At 39.6% G+C, this 20,083-nt stretch overlaps 1 protein-coding gene across 2 annotated transcripts; it reads left to right on the top strand.

Annotated features, from left to right (window-relative positions):
• The first annotated feature begins 306 nt into the window (after positions 1 to 306).
• On the top strand, positions 307 to 10,894 carry ephx1 (epoxide hydrolase 1, microsomal (xenobiotic)). 2 transcript variants are annotated; one of them, XR_013934697.1, is made up of 10 exons: positions 307 to 370; positions 2,395 to 2,591; positions 3,498 to 3,678; positions 4,078 to 4,296; positions 6,251 to 6,380; positions 6,871 to 7,082; positions 7,217 to 7,325; positions 7,834 to 7,956; positions 8,473 to 8,838; positions 9,075 to 10,894. XR_013934697.1 is itself a non-coding variant. In XM_080452940.1 (9 exons), the coding sequence occupies exons 2-9, from the start codon at positions 2,406 to 2,408 to the stop codon at positions 8,672 to 8,674; spliced, it is 1,362 nt and encodes a 453-aa protein (XP_080309066.1). In that variant the 5' UTR covers positions 307 to 370; positions 2,395 to 2,405; the 3' UTR covers positions 8,675 to 10,894. The 2 variants fall into 2 exon arrangements, 1 of the variants encoding a protein (XP_080309066.1); XM_080452940.1 differs by having other exon boundaries at positions 8,473 to 10,894.
• The last annotated feature ends 9,189 nt before the right edge of the window (positions 10,895 to 20,083 follow it).

Below are 20,083 nucleotides of genomic sequence, written 5' to 3'. Positions count from 1 at the left end.
ATAGCCGATAAGCTCGCGATGCAACACGTTGTGAGCTTGTAGATCTGCAATTTTCAAAAACTCTTAAAATAACATTTTTTGAAAAATTCTAACAAATGCTCCCTTACACAAAACATTTTCATGAAAATATTTCAGAACCACTGGTTTAAATAATTAAACAAATAGGAAACAAGCCTAGATAAACAAGTACACGTTAGAGACAAGCCCAAAAAATAACGCAACCCGCAACTACCAATATTTGCAAGAAACTTTAAAAAGAAGCCCAAAGTCGCTTATAATAAAACGACATGGCAACACTGGACATTAGTCCCGTCCTGCTGTCGCTGGCTCGCTGCTCGTATTGCTCTACCTCTAGCGAGACAACACAAAGGTAATTAAACTACCTTTACGACTTCCATTACATTTTGCACAACGTTGAACTCTTTGTTATTAAACCTTTAGTTTTATCTTCGCTTCCTCGATCATAGTAGAAACTGTGTAACTATAATGTTGCACGCCAACTTGATCAGGGCAGGGGTGATACGTGCGTGAATAAGGCTATGTATTGAGTAAATGTTTTGCACGGTCCATCCATCCATCGTCCACATGTGAGTCTCTCACGCTGGCAGCATTTGAACGCAAACACAATCAACTGTACATTCGTAATAATCTATAAACTCCTAACAGCGAAAACTTTAAAGTAACAATGCATTCATAAAATAGTTAAATTCAAGTTCCCAATCGCATTCCTCGTTTTCTTGACTTTAGCGTACAGCCTATTGAGCCTAACAAGCTCTTCGATCTGTATCGATCAGTGAGATTATTACAATAATATTCTGAACATTCATGTTCCTGAGTCAATGTGCAGTTAGGTAATGAGGGCAGCAGGGGGCGGTATGTACAGTAGTATGGATTGTTTATGCTTTATCAGGGTGCTGCATGTTCCAGAAAAAGCTTGTTTTGTCTGGATCTCGGTTCACTGATGGGGCATTTTTCTATAGCACTGGACTCATAGTCTATAGTCCATACACCTTATATTAATTATAATAGGCCTATATTGATAGGATATAAAAGTGAACAAAACTAATGGACTAATGCTGTTATGTATTTTCAATGAAAAGTCTGAAAGGCAATTTAAAAAGCTGGTTGAATCACAGTATACCTATTCTAGGGGGGAACTTTCACCCACAATAGCAGATCAACAAGCTCACAACAGATGTGAGTTTGTGGGATAGGCGTTTTTTGGTGAAGAGATTTTGTGTAGAGGGAAAAAACTAAAGACAGGAGTCAGGACCAAGTGCAGGGCCAACTCAGGTCCAGTTTACTAAGTATAGAGGATCTAACTAAGTGGTTAAGAAAAAGTGCAGAAAATGACAATAGAACAATACATAGTTGTGGCAACGTGAAAGAGAACAGCTTTGTCATGCAGCATTTCTGCTCTCAGGAGTTGTGACAGGCGGGGGCCTTGTCCAGTCCATTCTTTACCTAATCCTGTGTCAGGTGGTTATAGCATACTGGGATATTTAGAGCTGCTACAACAACACAGGCGCTCTGTTAAACCAGTCCAATGAAATCATAATCTTGATGAAATCATCCTCCACCAGGCTCAAATTGAATTTTTGAGTAAAGGAAGTTGCTGAGACTGGGAAATAGTTTTTCTTTATTTCCTTGGTGCCCATACATATTTTTTGGGGGGTTAGGGTGAAGGGATGCAAACTTGATGGAGAGGTATAAAATGTACTGTATATACATAAACAAATATAAATACATCTCTAAATAATGTTTAATAGCCATTTGTATTAACCACTTAAAGCCTATATACTTTGTCATTCGATGAATAGCAAAAAAGAACAGATCTATAAGTTCACACTTCGCGAAGCACATGTTGTGAGCTTGGATATCTGCTATTTTCACTTTTATTTTAGAAAATTGGGGGGGATTTTCATGTGGATTTTTGTTTTAGGTCAACTATATTTCATCCTAATTTTTACTGTTTAACCCATTCAATCCGGGAACGCATCTGTGTCATTTTAGATTTTAGCTATAACCATTATTTTATACTTTGGCTATTCAAAAATAGCAGATATTTGCTCTGCTATTTTTGAAAAATCTTGAAAATGTGTCCAAATCTCTGAGTATATTTTTAAATGGAAAATTGTTTGACTCAAATCTTTCCTTCTGGTGATCCCTGGAACAAAATATTTTCAGATGGGGGTCTGCGGCCAAATACATAACATTATGGGTGTCCTCGACATGAAGAAGTTTGAGAACCACTGATATAGCGTCATATGTTTTTTCCAGAAAACTGTTAGGATTTAGAAGACATTTGTAGATATGTTCGAAACTTATCCCATTACCCTTCCTTCCTGTCACCTTTTATTTCTCCTCTCACGTCCCCTCCCTCTCTCCATGCAGACCGTGGCACCATGTTTCTGGAGGTGCTGGCTGCAGTGGTGATAGGAGGACTACTCGTCTATTTAGTTCAGAGAAACAGGAAGCAGGTTCTGAAGACAGAGGATGGCTGGTGGGGTCCAGGAGCAGCGCCCCCTGATGACGGAGAGGACCTCGCCATCCGCCCCTTCAAGGTCACAACCAGCGACGAAGAACTAGAGGTTAGATCCACTGTTATTGGTGGCGTTTTGTTTCAATTCAATTACACAGGACACGCCAGAGAACGAGCGGTTTTCATAATCGGGCCAAGCAAAACCAATTAACCACTTAAACCCCATACGTTGTCCCTCAGGGCTCTATACTAGTGACCTTTCTGTTTTCGCTAGATATTAAATATCTTCGCTGAAAATAGCCGATCGGCAAGCTCACAACGGGTCGCGTTGTGAGCTTGTCAATCTGCTATTTACCCCCAGAATTTGGATGCTGGGGTTTAAGTTAAGACAGCCGTGATTTGCCCAATCATTTTCTATTCATTCTTTTATTTGGACATGTTCACGCTTTGTCTGATTTCTTTGGATAGTTCCATTGGTCCTTTAAGATCAAATAAGAATACAGAGTATCAGGACAAATCAAGACAAAGCTAATATTCTGAAGAGACGTAGTCCTAAAATGTTTGCCCTTGTTTGTAGGACTGTCACGATTATGAAACCTTTTATGGCAATTCATTGTCACACAAATAATTGTGTTTTTGTCGTTGAACACTGGAACATATGAATGCAAATTACATTTCTGTTTGTTTGGCTTTTAGGCTTTGAAGTTGCACAGGACAGATATGACAAATAACCTAAATATACAAAGAAATTACTGACATATTTAATAACTTCATACTTTAAAAAAAACTTTAATAGTGGAAATAGCCGCTAAACAAGCTCACAACGTGTCGCGATTGTGAGCGTCGTGAACACTATTTTTCAACATGGAAACGATTATGACGATTTTGCTAAATAATTGCGATTATCACAAATAATTGCGATTAGACGATTATGTGATAATTGTGACAGGCCTACTTGTTTGCCTTAATCATGGTCCTCTGCCACCATTCTGTTCTACTCCACTCTTGCCCACAGGACTTGTACTGGAGGATAGACCAGACTCGCTCTGTCCCCTCCCTGGAAGACAGCCAGTTCCATTACGGCTTCAACTCCACCTATCTGCAGAAGGTGGTGACTTACTGGAGACATGACTTTGACTGGAGGACACAGGTGGACAAACTCAACCAGTACCCACACTACAAAACCAGGATCGAAGGTGAGGTGGCACAGGAACCACTGGCACATGAGTGAAAAAAATATGCTTTGGTCTTACAGTATAGTCTATAGACCAAGCGCTTCCCTAGCTTTTCTTGAACAGGGCCCACTTGAATATCTCGACACAGTGTTCGCGGCCAGATAGATGTGGAAAGATGAGTGGGCCATGTGCATTTTCCGAGCATGTTTATTTTAATGATCAATCAATTGATCGTGTGAAGAAAAAATAATGTTTTGTTTTACATTCATGTTTTTTTACATTCAAGAAAATCATCATCATGTTGGTTCACATAATTAGAACCTACAGTAAGTAATGCTCATCTACAGTCTTCACACCTTTTTGTCCAACTGCAGAAGTTAATCCATTATCTTTTTCCCTCACTCTCTAATCTCTGCCCAGGCATCGATGTACATTACGTACACGTGAAGCCCAAGACACTCGCCGAGGGGACCAGTGCCATTCCACTGATTATGGTCCACGGTTGGCCTTGCTCCATCTATGACTTCTACGGAATGATCCCACTGCTAACGGAGCCATCTGACCCAGACGGCCCGGTGTTTGAGGTGATATGTCCTTCCATACCAGGCTATGGCTACTCTGAGGCACCGCATAAGAAAGGTCAGTCGAGGACGAGGAGGTCTTCTTCACAGGTTGGGTTCAATTAACAAGGCCAGTTAAAGGTTTATATGTGTGTAGTCGAACGATATATTGTGGTGAGATCTAACCAGCCTGCCTAATGCACCTCTGTGGTACAGTGTAGGGGTGTAGTTAAAGTAATACTAGGTAACGTTTTCAACAAAACTAAAGTTAAATTGTATATCTTTTGCGAGTGGCAAAAGTTTCACAACACCCACTCCGTGAATTTCACCCCCGGAAGCCTTTTATTTATATATTTTCTATTGAAAGTGGACTGGGGGGACTTTCCCGGGGAAATGACGTTCCTGGCCAACGTCATGACGTCGTGGCCGACGTCCCCAGGAACTACCGCAACGGTTTCCTGTTTGGCCAGGAACTACCGCGCTATAACAAAAAGGAACCTCACGCTGATGTTAAGATAATGTAGGATTGGAAGATCGAAAAAGAACAGAAAAAGAAAGCACAGCTCATGGTAACTAATGCTCCACTGGCTAAGAGAAACGATCCGTAGATAGTATAAAACAATTAAAAGATCGCTTTTTGAAACGCTTCCGGCTTCCGGTGAAAACGAATGGAATTCTGGGTAATCGAGGATTACGGAAATTGTATGCAGTGACGGTAGTGACCAGCAGAGGTTGCTAAAAATCGTTATTTGGGATTCTGCATTGTATAACTTTAATCAAACTAATTGTTTTAAAGGGTCTACACCATGAATATCATTTTTTTCTTGGTTTTTTGTATTTTTTGGGGTCCCCCAATTTTTTTTTTTAAATTCAGTCATTCCTTCTCATTTCATGGATTTCCAGAATGGGCGTGTCTGAACAGGCGATCTCAGAATGGAAATGTTGATGATGTCACAAACATTTTTGATGGCAAACCCAATGTTAAATGAAAAGTGCCCGAATCGCTCCGAAACTTTTTCTACCCCCCCTAAGTGGGGGTCTACGAACAAATACTTCGGGCTCGGATTTTGGCTCCGCCCCCCGGAAGTGGGTGAAACAGGCACCTCAAACACTTGGTGGAATTGTTCAAAAATGTTCAAAGTGTTTTTTTTTCGATTTTGTATTTTTCTTAGATGCTTCTTTTTATGCAGAATTTTTCCATTTTTTTTTAATTTTTTTAAATAATTTTTAATAATAAAACAGACAGAATTGCTCAGTAGCCCCCCCCTGCCCAAGAGGACGTTTTGGTATTGCAGCTGAAAGTGCTGTATAAGCCAGAGACAATTGACTTGGGATGAGTATATCTGAGTGATGATTTAGGCTCAAACCTTTTGAAAAAGGTTTGAGGGACATACACCATATGATATTAAATATAAAAAAAAAAAATGTAATTCATGGTGTAGATCCTTTAATTGATAATAATATTGATAGTTGAATAAAATAATCAATTAATAATATGTCCCTATTTGGGGTATCGTGACATTATTGGCAAAGACTTTCAAATGATTTCAAAAACTAAATTGCTGATCTACAAGCTCACAAATCGTGATTTGTGACAAATAATACTTTAATCCGTAATGGCACTGGTCTGCCAATCAGTTAGCTACACCCCCACTAGAGAAGAACAAATAGGTGGCTCATCGTTATGTTAGGTGGTGCGTAAGTACATTAAACGTTAAATTCAAAATGGTGATATTCGAACACCCTAGGTCTTAAGGTCTGAGAACACAAGCCCTTCATCATCTCTGTAATCTGTTGACAACATCAAAGAAGGCTTCCGAGACTTTATTTATGCAATCATTTCATCGCCATTGTTTTATTCAATCATGTCATCCCTTGTTTTCTGCTGGCACTGAGAAATGCTAACAAAGATATTTATTTTGTGAAGGTCAAATGCTCAACGTTTATCCTATTGCATGGAAAGTGCCTGGTTAAGAAAGCAATATTTTTTTTAATTTCTAATCGAATTACAAAGTCACGCCCTGTGTGTTCAGGTTTTGATACGGTGTGTGCAGCACATGTGTTCCACAAGCTCATGAAGCGCTTGGGCTTCGAGCAGTTCTACGCTCACGGAGGAGACTGGGGTTGGCAGATCACCACCAACATGGCTCAGCTGGAGCCCAAGTAAGTCTTCCGCCGCGGTGCATCCGGCTTTGTGGAGCGTCTATATACGAACACAATTGGCCCATGTTCGGGGCATGGAAGCCGGGGCGGGGAGGGTGATAACTGTCACTGCATGTGCTCCTACGTGCTGGGGCGGCACCTGTCAGCGGGTGTGAGTGTTGGGCGGTAATAGTAGGACGAAGGCTCTACGGCCTCCCAGTTGGGGCTCCTCACTGACGAGGTGAGTCAGTACAACAGCAGTGACAACACACAAAATGTATGTGGGAAGGAACCAATTAGCATAATGACTAAATTGGGGAGAAAAAAGGTCAGGAAAAAAACAGAAAAATACGTAGTTTTAATAAAAAAATATCACTATAAACACCTATATTTATTTTTTGTCAGGTTGCTGAGAAAATAAAAACGTAGAACTACCATATCCATAGCTGCTTAATAACACATTAACCATATTTTTTATAAATGTAATTGTCGTTTTTCATGTGCATTCCAGGATAGTGAAAGGCCTGCACGTGAACTTTGCCGTTCCTCAGCCAGGGTTGTCCATGGTGCTGTCCCTCATGCTAGGCCGTCGCTTCCCTAACCTGTTTGACTTCACCGAGCGCGACATCCAGCGCATCTACCCTCTCATGGGCAAACAGCTGGTGGAGCCTGTCAAAGAATCTGGCTACATGCACATCCAGGCAACCAAACCCGACACTGTTGGTAAGGACTAGGAGCAGGACCATCAGATGAATGCTTCACAAAATTGAATTATGCGGCATAACCAAGGATGGCTACATATTACAGAAGCCTCACGTCATGATACGTGTGTACTGTATTGTTTTACCTACTTGCAGGACGAGGTCTAAATGACTCCCCAGTGGGCCTGGCTGCCTACATCCTGGAGAAGTTCTCCACCTGGACTGACAACGAATTCAGGAACCTGGATGACGGAGGACTGACCAGGTAGAGAGAATAGAACAGAACAGAACAGAACAGTAGGGTTAGCTTTGGCCATGCCATCTGATTCAAACATCAGTAAACTACAAACCTGTATTATTTGAGACACACGTGTTGTAGGTGCAAAGAACACAGGTACTGTATGAGTTTGTGAGATGGATCGTATACAGTGATATATTTTCTTATCCTAATGCAAAATGATGGTCAAGTGTCAGAGTAGGGACCTGCAACATGAAAAATTAAGAAGGGACATCACACAGAGCCACGAAAATGTGTCAAATCCACACAAGAAGCACCTTTATTTGCACCTCCATTACACTCATGTGATGTCGATTCCTTTTCCCTATTCACTCATACTATTGCGTGACGTCACTGTGGCTAAAAGAATGGGATCAAATCTAACTTGAACACAGGTTCTTGAAATTAAACAGTTTGAGAACCATTGGAATACGGCAACCATTATGTGCTGTACCTGTGTTATTGTAGCATAATATGTGTGTGCGCTGCCTTGCAGGAAGTTCTCCCTGGATGACCTGCTGACCAATGTGATGATCTACTGGACGTCTCGCTGCATCGTCTCCTCCATGAGGTTCTACAAGGAGAACTTCAGACAGGGTCTCAACCAGCCTCACAACAAGTAAGTGTGGAGGGGAGCGATTCAGAGCATGGTGCTAACCACTGACTTCAAATCGAAATGTCAACAATGGGGGCTCAACCAGTTAAAAGTTAAAACTAGAAAAGTGCACTCCTCAGAGCGCAGATCTCTGCCAATACATGGATTTAGTGAGAAATGTTATCAATATATACAGTGTATATACACGTAGATGCCTCATTGGCTGCTGCTGTTCATTGGAGTGATGTGTTATCACGGTCGCAATATTGATCCAGTCAAACCGAGCTTCCTAATACAGTACATGTACTGTATGCCCAGTAAGTCTATGGAAGCAGGTGGTCTTAACTCGCTGAATTCTCAACCAATTTTCATACGGTTTGGTTTGTTACAAATATCAGACATGTAGTTATGTTATGTTATGAGTGAGTGGGTCACACATCATTTAACTTAACATAAACATAAAAAAACCAACAATAATCATAACAATATTCAAAATGTATATCCATGTGAAACCACTTATGTCCTGCCCTCTCTTCCCAGGATTCCGGTCTACGTTCCCACTGGTTTCGCCTCCTTCCCCAATGAGCTCATGCACACGCCCAAGCTGTGGGTGAAACAGAAGTACCGTCAACTAAAGACCTACACACCTATGGCCCGCGGAGGGCATTTCGCAGCCATGGAAGAGCCTCAGCTAATGGCCGAGGACATCCAGAACTTTGTCAAGACACTGGAGAAGAAGTAGAGATTGATGAATGATGGTCGATAGATGGAGGGATGAACATGGGTGGGTGAGTGGATGGGTAGACGATGGAGAGAAAATTATATTGTCGCTGTCGGGTGTCCAAAACCCTTACTTTTCAGGACAAAGAACCTGTGTTACAATGGATCCAATGTAGTTATTATTTAGTTACAAACTCTTGTTAATACTTTCATTGGTTAAATATTTATAAAACCCACAGACACACTTTACCACTTTCACTATCAAAATGGTTCACAAATAGTGAAAATAACCAATCTACAAGCTCAGTGAGTTCGATTATTTTCACTAATTATGCGCAACAACGAAGTAGAGCATTCATTTACAATAATAAAATAAAAAGCAAGTCTTTTGCACGCCTACAAAGGCGACAGGTGCGTAGGAGAAGGCAAGGGCCCCAACGTACTGAAAGAGAAACCTTTTTGCGCACTGTCTTCAAATGCAAAAAAAAAAGGATTTCATGGGAAATCAACGTTTCTAACAGACCAAAACGTTGTTGTATTCCCATTAAATACCAATTTTTTTCAGTACAAAAATAAAATAAAAACAATAAAAAGTTGAAATACAATTTCCGCCCGACAGCATTGATATATATATATTGATTGGGCAAAATAAATGTACAAATATATGTTTTGTCAATTTTATGTACAATTTGCTAAAATATAATGATATTGTTGTTCAGTATGGGAGGTTAGTATCAGCCCAGTCCAAAAGCAATATTCAGAAGGGGTTTTCCTGGGCTGTGACCCAGCAGCACCAACGAGCTTGTTGTGGACTCAGCCTTGTAGTCGTTAGTCTAGTTTACTCAGCAGCTGCAGATGGGAGGTCAGGGTAGATGTGGTGGTGTTGTGATGACAACATAGTCTGCATCTCAGACATTCCTCTTACTGATAATACCACACATCTTCCCACTACACACACAGCCTGCACCCTCATAATGTAGTGTTGTTTTTGTTATTATTTTTGTGAAACTATATGGCCCTAGAAATCCTTTTAAAAAAGAAAACAAGAATAAGCTTGAATTAATTCAGAGTTTCAGTCAATCATTAAAATATGTTTTAGCTTTTTAATAATGTAGATTTGAGGCTCACAATAATACATTATAAGTATGTTTATAATGCATTATAGACATGCATAGCAAGTGTTACCAAGATTTTTTCAGTGAATGATTTATGAGCTAATTACACACTATCTTATTAATTGGTGTGTGTGTGCGTGTGCGTGTGCGTGTGTGTGTGTGTGTGTGTGTTTTCAAGCACCATAAACTACATTGTGCAGTTGTTTGGTTTTGAAGATATTTCAATTATCATCTTTTTAGCGTCGTTATCAGTTTATATACCTACAGTATACACCAGTGTTTAAGATTTATGATAAAATATCAATTAACAAGTCAATGCAAATTCTGCTTCAGGGGTGGACTAAATGAATCAAAGAGTTACAATATTCCAAAGATTCAAAATGGCAGTCAGTGCTTGAGTTACTATCATATACACTTATGATAACATTGTGTTAACCCATTAAAACCAGGAAAGCATCTGTGTCATTTTAGATTTTTGCGTTGGCTATTCAAAAATAGCAGATATACAAGCTCACAGCCCGGCATGAAGTGACGCGCTGTGAGCTTGTATATCTGCTATTTAAAAAAATAAATATTGAAAGTGTGCAAACTACTGCTTTAGAAGGCTTTTGTAGAATCGGCCTCAGGTTTTAATGGGTTCTGTAAGTGAAAAAGTTTGGAGATTTATATTTTGGCCATCTAGCCAAAGCCTTTATCCAGAGAAACGAGCAGAGACACATAAAATAACAATACTAGTGGGTGGCACAGATTGTGATTCACAAATTTTGACAATCTTACCTATTGAGCATTGTGTCTGAAAATTATAATTGGACCAATTTGTTTTTATTTGTTATAGTACGAAGAGTAAGACTGATAAAATCGTCAAATTGAATATTTCATATAATTGGTATAGTCAGTGCAAGATGAAATATTAGATAATACATACAGAATATTTGTTTTGATTACTTGTTGATAATTAAATGCTTGAAATGCTGTTTTCAACGATGTCAGAATAAAATGTATAGCACATAAATATATTCACTGTTGCAGTGTTTGATATAATTCCAAAATGATTGAAATGGCAAATCTTTTTTTAAACATTATATACAGACCCTAGTTTTTGACTGAATAAATTTGATGGAGTGCTATATTATCTCAGTGTAAGTTTTTTGCTTGTTTTTTGTTTTTGTGTGGTGACTGTATATTTTTTTTAATTGCTTTGTCCATCTCATTGACATTTCAGCTTTGTTAGACCATACAGAAAAAGAAACATGTTAATTTTTTTTGCAAAAAAGCAGATGAAAGAAAAAATAATTGTAAAACATTCATTTTAGACAATTTTATAAATTATTCTGAAATGATTGTTATTTTACTAGAGTAATTGTAATATCTAACACTCTAACACCGCCCACCCTCATGTCTAAACCCACCTTCCAAGCTACTGGGATAACCTCTAAGAGTCTTTCCAGGGTGGGGCTAAACCCCAATATAACTTGCTCCCCAAAGTTTTCCCCCACCAATGCCACGCTTAAATTACCACACCTACACCTCTCATTGATGATGTTTGATTTGGAACCAACCACAAAACCCCTCAATCCCAACCCTTTATCCAGCTCTTACCAGGCATTAGCCTTTCCCAAGCCCCTTCACTGCCCTGGTTCAACATCCTTCCAATCCTCCTCGTACTCCCCCAGGCCAGCCTGCCCGTCCACCGCCAGCCTGCCTGCTCCTCTTGGCAGTCAAACATCCAGGGGAGGATCTGGATGACCAGGCGGGGGAGATAAGAACCACTTGAAGATCCACGCATTACCTCACCCGATAAGGCAACAAGAGGAGAGGGAGGGAGAGAGAGAGAGAGAGAGAGAGTGAGAGAGAGAGAGAGTGAAAGAGAGAGAGAGAGAGAGAGAGAGATGGTCAAACTTAGAGGAATCGGTGTTGAACGGACACTGATGCGCGGAGAAACAGGGAAGGAAGGGACCAGTGCATTGGATTGACGGTGGAAAGTTGTCATCAAGAGCAGTTGTCTATCGTCAAGATACCTGGCAAAAAAAAAATCTACCACAGAATTCCAGGTGTTCTTCATGGGCCTGATGCATGTTAGAAGAACTCTTGGAGGTGCTTGACGAATACAACATAAAATGCATACTAATCATGTCTGAAATCTTTAACCATTAACGGTCTGAAAGCTCACTTTTGACTGCATTACACCTGTAGGATGCATTCAGACTGTGAGTTCCATAGGTTGAACATCAAAGAACCTTCATTAGACAATACTTCTGCCTAGGAAAAGTGGATGAGTGGTGAGTCTTCAAGATCAAGGTCGGATAACAAGGGTATTGGACTGAAAACAAACCCCGGTCTCCTTGACGGTCAGTGAAAAGGGACTCTGGACGGGGAGGATATTGAATCATACATCAACGCTGCAGGCACAGCTGCTTACGGGGGTCCTGCACCGCAGTGTCCATGGCTGAGAATCCTCTAGAAGGTCTCATGTCCATCTCGGTGGATCGTGGAACCACGGCCACAACAGATCCAGAGAGCCGGCAGACGTGTCAGCCCAGATACCAAGCACCGCTGCACGGGTACAGACAGGGGCTTCGTGGCTGCCAGGAGCCAAGAAAGTGGGTGAGTCTGTCTTCCCCGATGTGCGTAGGAAAATGTTTTGATTTATAAAAGGAGAATAAAAGCTATCATTTTAAACAACACAGAATCTGTAAGCTATATATAAGGTTCACATTGCAAGGTAAACATAAAAACTGGAAGAAAAAGTGAGTTCAACAAAACAGAATAGAGTATAATAATTATTCCCCATTAGTTTAATGACTTAAACGATCTTTTTTTCTACTTCTCATTATCATTATGAGTAGCCAGTAATAGTAGCAGTAATAGCAGTAGTAGTATTAAAAGCAGTATTGTGTTACTTTAAAGTTTAAATGATGGTCAATTTAAGAAGTTTATACACAGTACAGTGTTTCATTTCCCCTTAACTTTCACATTACGGTTTATCTTATCCAATGTCATCCTTAATAAAGTTGAAACAATTTACCACGGTTTATGGTTCCAGAGTTTGCTGGACTTAGTTAATACAAATGGATTAAAACAAGATAATCACACAAGTATTCAGAAACATAAAAATGTAATCACTTAGTTAGATTGTGCAAAAGGTGAGTAGTGCAACCTATGTCCTTTTGGTCTTTTAAGTTAGGTACACAATAAATGTCTTCTCTTTAAATCTGTGATTCTTTCCTTTAAATGTAATATTCTGTATGTTTTTGGATCCACTTTGATACTTGACAAGACCCAGGGAATTACATTAACTTCGATCGATTGAGTAAACGTCAGATTAAGTCACCTTAATCTTGAGAAACTAAATGTTACTCAAGCACAGTCGAAATATTTCCCACCATATTTGAAATGTGTTATAAGGCACAAACCATGTAAATAACACACTGTAGATTTGAATATTCCTCATAACCTTGCTAATGAAGCTTAAAAAAAAAGGAAAACAAGAAGCGAACGTGAGACGAGCCAATACGATGTGAACATATCAAGCCCTCACAGTTAAGCCAGGTGCGGTGTGGGAGTGGGAGCAGGACCAGTAGGGACCCAGGTCCTGGTTCTGGATGTGGTTCCATCATCCAGGACAAGGTGTTGAGGCCTCAGCACAGCCCAGAGAACGCTGCTAGGGAGAGGAGCCGAGTCCGAAACCTGCGACAGGCCTTCCACACTCTGCAGGTCTCTCTCTATCACACACACACGCACACGCACACGCACACGCACACACACACACACACCGCATCTGCATACATATTGAATGGAGCGATCGGATCCGTCAAACATGGTAACCATCATGTTCTTGTGTTATGATGATGTCTGTCCAATCACTACATTAAACTGCCACCCGATTATACTCCAGTATGGGTGCAACAGTTAATTGAACTAATCGATTAAATTGATGATAAGAAATGATCAATTTTAGTAAAACAATCGACTTTTTTTTTTTAAATCAAAATTGTTCAGAGATGTATTTATTTATTTTCTAAAATAGCTGATCTACAAGCTCACAATGCGTCACATTGCAACGCGTATATGAATTGTTATTTTTGTGTGACACCATTGTACAATGAATTGGGGCTTAAGTGGTTAATCAGACTAATTTATTTAGTTGATTATAAAAAAGAATTGTGTTGATTGTTATGAAAATTAAAAAAATACATAAAAATTCAGATTATTTGATTAATCGAAAATACTTTTTTATTTAACCTTTATTTATACAGGAGAAAATCCCATTGAGATATTTTGTTGTCAAATAATTTTTGGGTTTAACCCATTCAATCGGGAACGCATCTGTGTTATTTTAGATTTCTTTGGCCATTCAAAAATAGCAGATCTACAAGCTCATAGCGCGGCACTCTGTGCTGTCTATATATTTTTTTAATCGTGATGATATATATTTGGCCGCGGACCCCCATCTCAAAAAATGTTGTTCCACCAGGGACCCCCAGAAGCACAGATCGGAGTTTTAAAAAATCGCATTAAAACATATATATATATTCAAAGATTTGCAAAAAAATCCAGTACAAGCCCATAGCGGGGCACTTGGTGCTGCGCTATGAGCTTGTATATCTGCTATTTTTGAATAGCCAAGGGAATCTTAAAATGACACAGATTAATGGATTAAATTAAAGAATCTACGTAAAAAACATTAACGAATTGGGAATTGAAGGCAGCTGTGTTTCCCCTCCAGGCCGCTCTGCCCTCGGTCCCCCCCGATACCAAGCTGTCTAAACTGGACGTGCTGGTTCTGGCCACCAACTACATCGCCCACCTAACAGAGACACTGGACCATGGAGGCACTCTGGCAGAACACACGCTGTCCTCCAGGCCAGGTGGATACCTCCATCCTGTTAAGGTGAGGGTGAGAAAGAAGTTAGTATCTTAAGAATGAAATGCAGGACAATCCAGTGGTGTAAAGTAACTAAGTACATTTACTCAAGTACTGTACTTAAGTACAATTTTGAGGTATTTTTTTACTTTACTGGAGTATTTCCAATTTGCAGTACTTTTACTTCTACTCCACTACATCTCAGAGGCAAATATTGTACTTTTTACTCCACTACAATTATTTGAAAGCTTAAGTTATTAGTTAATTTGTAGATTTTGATTATTATTACACAACACATTAACCACTTCAGCCCTATATATATATTTCGGGCATTCGAAAATAGCAGATCTACAAGCTCACAATGCAAGCTTTTTCAAAAGAGTTTTGATACATTTTGTACTTTTACTCAAGTACATTTTGAATTCCGGACTTTTACTTGTAACAGAGTATTTCTACATTGCAGTATTGGTACTCTTACTTAAGTAAAACATGTGAGTACTTTTACCACCACTGAGGACAACATAGGTAGCTTGTAAGTAGCCTTTGGAACCAAGCCATGTGGCCCATAGGTCAGGAGCCTATCTTCTGTTTCCATGGCGTGAGGCAGCTTGATGGTAAAGTACACTCCCTGGACATGACACTAGTATGTCACAGGGTCTTATACCCCAAATCCAACCCTTGACACTAGCTGGGAATTGAACCCCGACCTCCCAATCACACACACACACGCACGCACGCGTGCGCACACACGCACGCACGCGCACACACACACACACGCAGCTTTGTGTGTGTGGAGGTGGTCGTGGTCCTGACTTAGGCCATACTTGGGGACATGAAACCTGATTTGGGACTGCCATCAGTGTCTACCAAACTGATTTGTAGCCAGATGTAGGGTCTGTCCATCAAACATATGGACCAGTTTGCAATGTCCTCGTGTTCATTGAGAGAGGACAACGTCCCCCTGTCTGAGGGTGTATAGCGTAGCGTATATTGTATATTTTTGTCCATTACTAATGGTGTTTCTTTGAGTGTGGTGTATTTTTTTACTTTGTCTTAACTGCTGTGCTGGCGACTGAATTTCCCTCATGGGATCAATAAAGGCCTTATCTTATCTCTGTCTGTGTCCAGAAATGGCCAATGAGATCCCTGCTCTACTGTGGCAGCGTTGGAGAGCTGCTGACAGGAGTTCCAACCAATCAGACGCCATTAGCAGCGCCGGATGAGACCAGCCCTCTGACCCCTACTCTGGATGCTGCTGACTCAGAATGACTCGGGGACAGGGGGGGTCAAGATGTCACAGAATGACTCGGGGACAGGGGGGGGTCAAGATGTCACAGAATGACTCGGGGACAGGGGGGGTCAAGATGTCACAGATAGGCCCGTCATAATCCTATATTAAAATTGCCTAATCACAATTATTTTTTGCATAATTCGCAGAATCGTTTCCATTCATATGTACAAATCCATCTGTTGAAACGAATAGCTGATCTATTAGCCGATCTCTGCCTATTTTTTAAGATATAAAATGATTAAATGCATGGCCTGTTCTAGCCTATTTCTATTATGGGTACCAGTCAGTCAGTAATTTCTTTGTATATTTAAGTTATTTGTAATATCTGCCCTGTGCAATTTTTGTTTATGAAGCCAAAAAAAGCAGAAATGTGATTTTTATTTATATTATGTTCCGATATTCAATGCCAAAAACACGATTAAATCGTTAATCGCGATGAATGATAATTCATCGTCAAGTAAAATGTAATGATCATGAGAGCCCTGCAGTAGTTACAGAATGACTCTGGGACAGGTATCCATGTGAATACACACTTGGATGTGCATACAGACTCACATTTACACTCACAGTCACATACATGTTGGTTTTGCTATACTTGTGAGGCTGTCAAACCAATTTCTCATTCAAATTGCCATTTTGACTTAAAGGGATATTTCACTTTCAAATATGTTTGGGGTCATTTTAACGTCTACTCAGGCTTTTGTCAGCACCCCAGACAGTTTTTAAGTTGCTTGATTGTAACTTCCAACTCCATTTTAATCATGATAGATTCATCGATAACACCCGTCCTTGGTTCTGTTGACTGATTGTCCTTCTAATGCATGAGGAGGCCATGTTTTTTCAATGACTTTTTTATAATAATAAAATGAATAAAATCAAATTAATGAAAAAAGTAATTGAAAAACACAGGGCCCTCATGTATTAGGAGGGCATTATGAGTCACCAGAACCAATGACGGGTGTTTTCGATGAATCTATCATGGTTAAAATGGAGTTTGAAGTTACAATGTGTTTGTATAGGACTGAATATCAAATATCTAAATACTGAATCAAACAAACTGTCCGGGGTACTCACAAAAGCCTGCGTAGATGTTAAAATGACCCCAAACATGTTTGAAAGTGAAATATCCCTTTAACTTGCTGGCCCAACCTAACCCTCAACCAAACAACAACCTAACCCAACCACAAACCCAATCCTAAAACTAACTAAACCTAACCCCAAATGCCTGTCCCTAAAAATCTTTCAATGTGATGACCAGAAAAATTATCCTTACGTCAATTTGTCAAATTCTACTATACTTGTGGGGACATTGGGTTCTCACAAGTAGCCTATAGTCAAACTTGGAACACACACACACACACACACACACACACACACACACACACACACACACACACACACACACACACACACACACACACACAGATTAGTGAGGACACAGACATTCTTTCAACTCATCCCTCTCGACATTTCTACCGTGTACATTATAATTCTCTAACTGCAGTGAATGTCATGAAAATGCTCGCACTGAAAACAAAAAATCCCCTCATTATCTATCTGTCAGACAGCAGGATGTCAGGCATGAATTTAATACAGGGGAATGAAAAGGCCTGTTTCACTTAACATATTACACCGCTATTATTTATAACACCAGCATAAAACACAAATCACTATATGGAGGAACAGTGTGTAACCATTTATCTGGATTACAACGTTGTACAGTGTTATATGATATCACAGCATTGAAGATTTCTGTGTGGCTTGTGTATTTAGTTTTTGTACAAAATATAATTAAAATCTATCTTTATCAGGGTATGCTTGAAATATTTTGCACTGGTTTAAGATAAAGTGTGTGTGGGGGGCATTATGTGTGTGTGTGTGTGTGTGTGTGTGTGTGTGTGTGTGTGTGTGTGTGTGTGTGTGTGTGAGCGAGAGAGAGAGAGAGAGAGAGAGAGAGATCTTGCTAGACTTCTAGGGATAGAAACAGGAAAATCTTGGAATGTGATGTTAGGGATAGGACTGTGGCTAGCGGTGGGGCTAGAGTGAGTTGAAGCTAGTTCTGGGGCTAGCTTGGCAATGATAAAGAGAGGAGGATATGTCATGGCATTCACAGATCTGCTCATCCTGGGGGTTAGTACAGTACATGTTAAGACTAGTGTACACGGATGGTGCCGTTCTCAAACGTTTTCATGAATGTATTTGGCCACGGACCCCCATATGACAGACTTATGTGCCAGGGACCCCCATGCAAGATTTGGGTTGTTAAAATGTTAAACTAGTTAACATAGGGTTATAGAGGTTCAACTGATCTTATAATAACAAATTTTGCTGGGGACCCCTGAACCCCCTCAAGGACCCCTGAGGGTCCCCTGACCACAATTTGAGAACTACTGGGCTAGACAGCACACTATCTTCTCGTGAAATGTTAAAGCCTAGTTCAGACCAAAGATTTGTGACAACTTGACAAGAGTAACAGTTTTAAGCAGATGTAAATTTCATCATACGACGGTGTCTCGCGGCAAAAATGGCAGACCTACTATTTTTGGCCGGGGCACCGTCGTACGATGGAGAATAAATGAAGCATTAGGATGTTGAGAAAATTAACAGCGGTTTGAATTCCACTTAAAGGTAGGGTAAGTGATATTTTCTGGTTAAAACAAAAAGTTTTTTGTTAAAAGGTTAAATCACTATATTCTGATAGTAATCATTGCTATAGAGTGTTTGTTCAGTAACAGGAGTCTCCCCGTCTCTCCTGCTCTTTAATAAACAGAAAATACATTTTTCGGTAGGTGTCAAAATCTGTGCCAATCAGGAGAAAGTACCCATTTTTAAGCTTCATTTTTTTTTTTTTTTCAAGGTTTTTTTATTTTATATTTTCTCATACAGGTCTATAATAATGAGCATACAAAAAACAGTGAATGTATGTTACCCCTCCCACCCCCCAAAGTTCCCGCTCCGAAAGAGACACAACCCTGGTTTCTCCTTGTACCATTAAAACAAAGGACAATACAGAAAAATAAGACACAATTGCAATGAAAAACGAAAGCAAGTCAAAAAATAAATAAAATAAAAATAAAGTATACACAGTAGAATATATATATTATTAAAGAAAGATTTTAAATGAAGTAAAAAAAATATATATATATATATATACACAAAAAATATAATACAAAAACAAATTCAGTGGGGTCAATTTATGGGTCATTAATGTCAGCAGCTTTCAGTCTCTCTATATATGTTAAAAAAGGTTGCCAGATGGTGTAAAATTTCAGAGCACACCCCCTTGTGGAGTAGCGAATTTTCTCCAAAGTCAAATGATGCATAACATCATTAACCCATGATTTGAAAGTTGGTGGGAGTTTTTCTTTCCATTTAAGCAGTATCAGACGCCTAGCCAAAAGGGATGCAAAGGCTATCATATTTCTTTCTTGGTGACTAAGTTGTACATCATCTCTTTCTTGTGGAACAACTCCAAACACTGCAATAGAAGCAGAAGGTTCTATGGGCACTTCTAACACTTCTGAGAAAGTTTTAAATATTAATTGCCAGAATGTAAATAACTTTGGACAAAACCAGAATGCATGTGCAAGGGTGGCTTGATCATGTCTGCAACGATCACATATTGGATCCATGTCAGGCACAAATTTAGCTAGTTTTACTTTGGACCAGTGGAGGCGATGCAGAACCTTAAACTGGATGATAGTATGTCTTAAACAAATTGAAGAGGAGTGTATTCTATCCAAGGCCTCCCTCCAAACATCATTAGAGATCTGTGTCCCCAAGTCTCCCTCCCATTGATTTTTTAATAAGGTTAGTGGTTCCAAATTAAATGAGTTTAATAAAGAGTAAACTGACCCAATCACCCCTTTGGAACACGGGTAAAGTTTTAAAATAGAGTCTAAAAGGGAATCTGGTGGTTGTGATGGGAAATTTGGAAAAGATGACGTTACAAAATTACGAAGCTGCAGAAATCTAAAAAAGTGAGAGCGGGGTATATCAAATTTCAGCCGTAATTGATCAAAAGACATAAAAACGCCTTCAGAGAAAAGATCACTGATTGAGGTGTAAGCTTCATTTTTATAGTGTTCCAGTTCCAATTTGTTCTGCTCATTTCTTTGTGTCATCACTTCCAATTTCACTTGTTTAATCTATATCCTGATT

The sequence above is a fragment of the Gymnoscopelus braueri genome (genome assembly GCF_963280865.1).
Source record: "Gymnoscopelus braueri genome assembly, chromosome: 16".
Classification (NCBI taxonomy): Eukaryota; Metazoa; Chordata; class Actinopteri; order Myctophiformes; family Myctophidae; genus Gymnoscopelus; species Gymnoscopelus braueri.
The sequence above is the reverse complement of the archived record's forward strand: the minus strand, read 5'-3'. Positions and strand labels throughout refer to the sequence as shown.

Bases quoted from the DNA above. Each gene is read 5' to 3' on its own strand.
- ephx1 (XM_080452940.1), top strand. From the start codon at position 2,406: ATGTTTCTGGAGGTGCTGGCTGCAGTGGTGATAGGAGGACTACTCGTC. The intron at 2,592-3,497 runs GTTAGATCCACT...TCTTGCCCACAG, and splicing joins CCAGCGACGAAGAACTAGAG to GACTTGTACTGGAGGATAGA. The intron at 7,957-8,472 runs GTAAGTGTGGAG...CTCTCTTCCCAG, and splicing joins CTCAACCAGCCTCACAACAA to GATTCCGGTCTACGTTCCCA.